This window comes from Oncorhynchus tshawytscha, linkage group LG28 (genome assembly GCF_018296145.1).
Source record: "Oncorhynchus tshawytscha isolate Ot180627B linkage group LG28, Otsh_v2.0, whole genome shotgun sequence".
Classification (NCBI taxonomy): Eukaryota; Metazoa; Chordata; class Actinopteri; order Salmoniformes; family Salmonidae; genus Oncorhynchus; species Oncorhynchus tshawytscha.
In genome coordinates this window covers 39,918,801-39,926,954 of record NC_056456.1, presented here as the reverse complement: position 1 = coordinate 39,926,954, position 8,154 = coordinate 39,918,801, and the positions used below count along the sequence as shown (strand labels likewise).

The window sequence follows — 8,154 nt, the reverse complement described above, 5'->3', positions numbered from 1 at the left end:
GCCTACACTAGAGTCTAAGTAGCCTAGACTATACATGAACAAACTGTTGTTATGCCCTCCCCCTGGGCAACTTCCTGATACCAGCTTTGATTAAGTGGATCGAAGACATTTTCCGCTTTGACTGTTTGGATTGTGAACTCGGGAATTGTGAGAACAAAACAACAACATTGAATATAGAGCTTCAGACAGACAGGAAATGGTTTAACAATAACAGAGCTGCCTGGAACTGTGTGTTAGTCATATCCTTGTTCAACAAGACACAGGTCTACACAGAGGGAAAGAGGCCTTTGAGATGGTTGAGGATGTTGGTGGGGCGTGTTGTACTGTTGTTTGTTAAAGGCCCAGTGTAGTAAAAAACAACAACATGATTGTCCTGTGTTTTATATATAATTACACACTATGAGGTTGTAACAATACTGTGAAATTGTGAAAATGACCGTCTGCCTAGTTAGGGCTGTGTGTAGTGATGTATAATGACCATCTGTCTAGTTAGGGCTGTGTGTAGTGATGTATAATGAATAATCAGATACACTTTCTCACCTGGTTTCCTTTGGGACCAGCTTGGCCGTCCAGCCCAGCAAGACCCTGTGAACATAATTGAGACACGTTTAGTTTTAACAACTTTAGCAGCATTGCAGTAGTATTGCAGTAGTATTGCAGTAGTATTGCAGTAGTATTGCAGAAGCATTGCAGTAGCATTGCAGTAGTATTGCAGTAGTAGCGCAGTAGTATTGCAGAAGCATTGCAGTAACATTACAGTAGCATTGCAGTAACCTTGCAGTAAAATTGCAGTAGTATTGCAGTAGTATTGCAGTAGCATTGCAGTAGTATTGCAGTAGTATTGCAGTAGTATTGCAGAAGCATTGCAGTAGCATTGCAGTAGTATTGCAGTAGTAGCGCAGTAGTATTGCAGAAGCATTGCAGTAACATTACAGTAGCATTGCAGTAACATTGCAGTAAAATTGCAGTAGTATTGCAGTAGTATTGCAGTAGCATTGCAGTAGTATTGCAGTAGTATTGCAGTAGTATTGCAGAAGCAGTAGTATTGCAGTAGTAGTGCAGTAGTATTGCAGCTTACTTGCAGCAACATTACAGTAGCATTAACCTTGCAGCAAAACTGCAGTAGTATTGCAGTATTGCAGTAGTATTGCAGCAGTATTGCAGTAGTATTGCAGAAGCATTGCAGTAGCATTACAGTAGTATTGCAGTAACATTTGCAGAGTAAAACAGTAGCATTGCAGTAACATTGCAGTAGTATTGCAGTAGTATTGCAGTAACATTGCAGTAAAATTGCAGTAGTATTGCAGTAGTATTGCAGTAGCATTGCAGTAGTATTGCAGTATTGTAGAGGCACAGATTTAGCAGCATTGCAGTAGTATTGCAGTAGTATTGCAGTAGCATTGCAGTAGTATTGCAGTAGTATTGCAGTAGTATTGCAGAAGCATTGCAGTAGCATTGCAGTAACATTGCAGTAGTATTGCAGTAGTATTGCAGTAGTATTGCAGAAGCATTGCAGTAGCATTGCAGTAGTATTGCAGTAGTATTGCAGCAGCATTGCAGTAGCATTGCAGTAACATTGCAGTAACATTGCAGTAGTATTGCAGAAGCATTACAGTAGCATTGCAGTAGTATTGCAGAAGCATTGCAGTAGAATTGCAGTAGCATTGCAGTAACATTGCAGTAACATTGCAGTAGTATTGCATTAGTATTGCAGAAGCATTGCAGTAGAATTACCGTAGCATTGCAGTAACATTGCAGTAAAATTGCAGTAGTATTGCAGTAGTATTGCAGTAGTATTGCACTAGTATTGCAGTAGTATTGCAGTAGCATTGCAGTAGTATTGCAGTATTGTAGAGGTACTGTATACATACACGCTGTCCACCAGTCCCAGGGGATCCTCTAGGACCAAGCAACCCTCTAGGACCCTGTAAAACAGAAACATGTACAGGTCAGAAACATAAATACACATGTAAACATTACAATTATAAACAGCAAGTGTTGTTCGAGGGTGATTTTGCAACTACGGGGACTTTGGCATTGTTGAAAAAAATAAATATGAACTACTTTTTTTCATTTTGTCAGGAACCATTAACTGGTAATGGCTGTAAACCATTTTATATTTAACAATACACATTTCCCCCCAAACACTTTCTCCAGACGTTTTCCTATTTATTTTGATCCATATACAGTGGGGCAAAAGAGTATTTAGTCAGCCACCAATTGTGCAAGTTCTCCCACTTAAAAAGATGAGAGAGGCCTGTAATTTTCATCATAGGTACACTTCAACTATGACAGACAAAATGAGGGAAGAAAATCCAGAAAATCACATTGTAGGATTTTTAATGAATTTATTTGCAAATTATGGTGGAAAATAAGTATTTGGTCAATAACAAAAGTTTAACTCAATACTTTGTTATATACCCTTTGTTGGCAATGACAGAGCTGAAAACGTTTTCTGTAAGTCTTCACAAGGTTTTCACACACTGTTGCTGGTATTTTGGCCCATTCCTCCATGCAGATCTCCTCTAGAGCAGTGTTGTTTTGGGGCTGTTGCTGGGCAACATGGACTTTCAACTCCCTCCAAAGATTTTCTATGGGGTTGAGATCTGGAGACTGGCTAGGCCACTCCAGGACCTTGAAATGCTTCTTACGAAACCACTCCTTCGTTGCCCGGGCGGTGTGTTTGGGATCATTGTCATGCTGAAAGACCCAGCCACGTTTCATCTTCAATGCCCTTGCTGATGGAAGGAGGTTTTCACTCAAATCTCACGATACATGGCCCCATTCATTCTTTCCTTTACACGGATTAGTCGTCCTGGTCCCTTTGCAGAAGAACAGCTCCAAAGCATGATGTTTCCACCCCTATGCTTTACAATAGGTATGGTGTTCTTTGGATGCAACTCAGCATTCTTTGTCCTCCAAACACGACGAGTTGAGTTTTTACCAAAAAGTTATATTTTGGTTTCATCTGACCATATGACATTCTCCCAATCTTCTTCTAGATCATCCAAGTGCTCTCTAGGAAACTTCAGACGGGCCTGGACATGTACTGGCTTAAGCAGGGGGACACGTCTGGCACTGCAGGATTTGAGTCCCTGGCGGCGTAGTGTGGAGAGGGAGATTATCAGTGGTCTTGTATGTCTTCCATTTCCTAATAATTGCTCCCACAGTTGATTTCTTCAAACCAAGCTGCTTACCTATTGCATATTCAGTCTTCCCAGCCTGGTGCAGGTCTACAATTTTGTTTCTGGTGTCCTTTGACAGCTCTTTGGTCTTGGCCATAGTGGAGTTTGGAGTGAGACTGTTTGAGGTTGTGGACAGGTGTCTTTTATACTGATAACAAGTTCAAACAGGTGCCATTAATACAGGTAACAAGTGGAGGACAGAGGAGCCTCTTAAAGAAGAAGTTTCAGGTCTGTGTGAGCCAGAAATCTTGCTTGTTTGTAGGTGACCAAATACTTATGTTTCACCATAATTTGCAAATAAATTTGCAAATAAATTCATTCGCTCAGTTGTGCACCGGGGCCTCCCACTCCTCTTTCTATTCTGGTTAGAGACAGTTTGCTCTGTTCTGTGAAGGGAGTAGCACACAGCGTTGTACGAGCTCTTCAGTTTCTTGACAATTTCTCGCATGGAATAACCTTCATTAGACTGATGAGTTTCAGAAGAAAGGTATTTGTTTCTGGCCAGTTTGAGCCTGTATTCAAACCCACAAATGCTGATGCTACAGATACTCAACTAGTCCAAAGAAGGACAGTTTTATTGCTTCTTTAATCAGGACAACAGTTTTCAGCTGTGCTAACATAATTACAAAATGGTTTTCTAATGATAAATTAGCCTTTTAAAATGATAAACTTGGATTAGCTAACACAACGTGACATTGGAACACAGGAGTGATGGTTGCTGATAATGGGCATCTTGACGCCTATGTAGATATTCCATAAAAAAATCTGCCGTTTCCAGCTACAATAGTAATTTACAACATTAACAATGTCTACACTGTATTTCTGATCAATTTTATGTTATTTTAATGGACAGAAAAATGAGCTTTTCTTTCAAAAACAAGGACATTCCTTAGTGACCTCAAACTTTTGAACTGTAGCGTACATTGCAGGCCTCTTTTTTTGCTTACTTAAGTGGAGCCATCAGCTCTTAAATACCAGCTGAGCCAGCAGCTCTTAAATACCAGCTGAGCCAGCAGCTCTTAAATACCAGCTGGGACCAGCAGCTCTTAAATACCAGCTGAGCCAGCAGCTCTTAAATACCAGCTGGGCCAGCAGCTCTTAAATACCAGCTGGGACCAGCAGCTCTTAAATACCAGCTGGGACCAGCAGCTCTTAAATACCAGCTGAGCCATCAGCTCTTAAATACCAGCTGGGACCAGCAGCTCTTAAATACCAGCTGAGCCAGCAGCTCTTAAATACCAGCTGAGCCAGCAGCTCTTAAATACCAGCTGAGCCAGCAGCTCTTAAATACCAGCTGAGCCAGCAGCTCTTAAATACCAGCTGAGCCATCAGCTCTTAAATACCATCTGAGCCATCAGCTCTTAAATACCAGCTGGGCCACGTCATTGTTAACTTACAGAGACACCAGTCTCAGGGATGGTTGCCACTGAGTTAGGTTAATCTGCTTTTATTGTTTTTGCACCTCACACGTGGAACGATCGTCAAGGCTCTCTAAAGTTGGATGAATTGGTGCCCTCTTTTTTTTTTTTAAAGTAAACAAATGAATAATAAAACATGAAATGTTTTCTCATAAATCAACCCCCCGGGGAACACAACAAAGCCCGTAGTTGCAGAATCATCAGTGGTGTTGGCAGAATGTACAGTGTCCACTGAAGCCTAGCTGAGAAATAGCAACACTGACCTCATGTGGCCATTATGGTAACTACAAGTACTTAACTGCTCACTGATCTGTATTTACTGCAGTCTTTTGTCTTTTGGACATTTGTACAATAAATAGGACAGAGACAATTGGGCCATACAGACCAAACATTGAGGATATCTTTCTATGGTTCATATGAGGCCAGCCAGGAGGAGAATGTAGTTATCTCTCATGGGTAAAGTGAGAAAAGCTTCTCAAGCTATATATCTCCTGTTTCTTATTTTCATTCCTATATATTTCCTGTGAGGAGCTATTAGATACTCCAACTCTGTCAGTCTCACACATCTCACCAAGGGAAACATTATGAGTCTTCAGGAGGGTAAGGAGAGGAGGGAAGTAGGGAGAGGTAGGGAGAGGAGGGAAGTAGGGAGAGGTAGGGAGAGGAGGGAAGTAGGGAGAGGTAGGGAGAGGAGGGAAGTAGGGAGAGGAGGAGAGGAGGGAAGTAGGGAAGTAGGGAGAGGAGGGAAGTAGGGAGAGGTAGGGAGAGGAGGGAGAGGGTAGGGAAGGAGGGAAGTAGGGAGAGGAGGGAAGGAGGGAAGTAGGGAGAGGTAGGGAGAGGAGGGAAGTAGGGAGAGGTAGGGAGAGGAGGGAAGTAGGGAGAGGAGGGAGAGGAGGGAAGTAGGGAGAGGTAGGGAGAGGAGGGAAGTAGGGAGAGGAGGGAAGTAGGGAGAGGAGGGAGAGGAGGGAAGTAGGGAGAGGTAGGGAGAGGAGGGAAGTAGGGAGAGGAGGGAGAGGAGGGAAGTAGGGAGAGGTAGGGAGAGGAGGGAAGTAGGGAGAGGAGGGAAGTAGGGAGAGGAGGGAGAGGAGGGAAGTAGGGAGAGGTAGGGAGAGGAGGGAAGTAGGGAGAGGTAGGGAGAGGAGGGAAGTAGGGAGAGGAGGGAGAGGAGGGAAGTAGGGAGAGGTAGGGAGAGGAGGGAAGTAGGGAGAGGAGGGAAGTAGGGAGAGGAGGGAGAGGAGGGAAGTAGGGAGAGGTAGGGAGAGGAGGGAAGTAGGGAGAGGAGGGAGAGGAGGGAAGTAGGGAGAGGAGGGAGGGAGGGAAGGGAGAGGAGGGAGAGGAGGGAAGTAGGGAGGTAGGGAGAGGAGGGAAGTAGGGAGAGGTAGGGAGAGGAGGGAAGTAGGGAGAGGAGGGAAGAGGGAGAGGAGGGAAGGAGGGAAGTAGGGAGAGGTAGGGAGAGGAGGGAAGTAGGGAGAGGTAGGGAGAGGAGGGAAGTAGGGAGAGGAGGGAGAGGAGGGAAGGGGAGAGGTAGGGAGAGGAGGGAAGGGAGGGAGGGAAGTAGGGAGAGGTAGGGAGAGGAGGGAAGTAGGGAGAGGAGGGAGAGGAGGGAAGTAGGGAGAGGTAGGGAAGGAGGGAAGTAGGGAGGGAGGGAGGAGGGAAGTAGGGAGAGGTAGGGAGAGGAGGGAAGTAGGGAGAGGAGGGAAGTAGGGAGAGGAGGGAAGTAGGGAGAGGAGGGAGAGGAGGGAAGTAGGGAGAGGAGGGAAGTAGGGAGAGGAGGGAGAGGAGGGAAGAGGGAAGGAGGGAAGTAGGGAGAGGAGGGAAGTAGGGAGAGGAGGGAGAGGAGGGAAGTAGGGAGAGGTAGGGAGAGGAGGGAAGTAGGGAGAGGAGGGAAGTAGGGAGAGGAGGGAAGAAGGGAGAGGTAGGGAGAGGAGGGAAGTAGGGGAGAGGTAGGGAGAGGAGGGAAGTAGGGAGAGGTAGGGAGAGGAGGGAAGTAGGGAGAGGAGGGAAGTAGGGAGAGGAGGGAAGTAGGAGAGGAGGGAGAGGAGGGAAGTAGGGAGAGGTAGGGAGAGGAGGGAAGTAGGGAGAGGAGGGAAGTAGGGAGAGGAGGGAAGTAGGGGGAGAGGTAGGGAGAGGTAGGGAGAGGAGGGAAGTAGGGGAGAGGTAGGGAGAGGTAGGGAGAGGAGGGAAGTAGGGAGAGGTAGGGGAGAGGTAGGGAGAGGAGGGAAGTAGGGAGAGGAGGGAGAGGAGGGAAGTAGGGAGAGGAGAAGTGGTGAGAGGTGGGGAGAGGAGGGAAGTGGGGAGAGGTAGAGAGAGGAGGGAAGTGGGGAGACGTAGGGAGAGAAGAGGAGAGGAGGGAAGTGGGGAGGGAGAGGAGAAGTTGGAAGAGGTAGGGAGAGGAGGGAAGTAGGGAGAGGTAGGGAGAGGAGGGAAGTAGGGAGAGGTAGGGAGAGGAGGGAAGTAGGGAGAGGAGAAGTGGTGAGAGGTAGGGAGAGGAGGGAAGTGGGGAGAGGTAGGGAGAGGAGGGAAGTGGGGAGATGTAGGGAGAGAAGAGGAGAGGAGGGAAGTGGGGGAGGGAGAGGAGAAGTGGAGGTGGGAGAAGGGAAGTAGGGAGATAGAGGGAAAGTAGGGGAGGGAGAGAAGTGGTGAGAGGGAGATGAGGGAAGTGGGGAGAGGTAGGGGAGGGAGGGAAGTAGGGAAAGGTAGGGAGATGAGGGAATTGGGGAGTGAGAGGAGGGAAGTGGGGGAGGGAAAGGAGAAGTGGAGGGTAGGGAGAGGAGGTAAGTGGGGGAGAGGTAGGGAGAGGAGGGAAGTAGGGAGAGGTGGGAGGGAGGGAAGTAGGGAGAGGGGGAGAGGAGAAGTTGGGAGAGGTAGGGAGAGGAGGGAAGTAGGGAAAGGTAGGGAGAGGTGAGGGAATTAGGGAGAGGAGGGAAGTAGGGAGAGGTAGGGAGGGAGGTAAGTGGGGAGGGAAGAGGAGGGAAGTAGGGAGAGGTAGGGAGAGGAGGTAAGTGGGGAGAGGTAGGGAGAGGAGGTAAGGGGGAGAGGTAGGGAGAGGAGGGAAGTAGGGAGAGGTAGGAAGAGGAGGTAAGTAGGGAGAGGTAGGGAGAGGAGGGAGGTAGGAGAGGAGGGAAGTAGGGAGAGGTAGGGAGAGGAGGTAAGTAGGGAGAGGTAGGGAGAGGAGGAAGTAGGAGAGGTAGGGAGAGGAGGTAAGGGGGAGAGGTAGGGAGGGAGGGAAGTAGGGAAGAGGTAGGGAGAGGAGGTAAGTAGGAGTAGGGAGAGGAGGTAGGTAGGGAGAGGAGGTAAGTAGGGAGAGGTAGGGAGAGGAGGTAAGTGGGGAGAGGTAGGGAGAGGAGGGAAGTAGGGAGAGGTAGGGAGAGGAGGTAAGTAGGGAGAGGTAGGGAGAGGAGGTAAGTGGGGAGAGGTAGGGAGAGGAGGTAAGTGGGGAGAGGTAGGGAGAGGAGGGAAGTAGGGAGAGTAGGGAGAGGTAGGGAGAGGTAGGGAGAGGAGGTAAGTGGGGAGAGGTAGGGAGAGGAGGTAAGAGGTAGGGAGAGGTAGGG

General features: G+C 47.7%; 1 protein-coding gene across 1 annotated transcript in view; it reads right to left on the bottom strand.

Annotated features, from left to right (window-relative positions):
• LOC112226415 (collagen alpha-1(XI) chain) overlaps positions 1-8,154 on the bottom strand; it is a 200,433-nt gene that overhangs the window by 80,636 nt on the left and 111,643 nt on the right. The window contains exons 21-22 of the mRNA XM_042308330.1: positions 1,872-1,925; positions 541-585 (exon numbers count right to left, since the gene is read on the bottom strand). Of these exons, the coding sequence (XP_042164264.1) occupies positions 541-585; positions 1,872-1,925 (99 nt within the window). The remainder of the gene's footprint in view (positions 1-540; positions 586-1,871; positions 1,926-8,154) is intronic.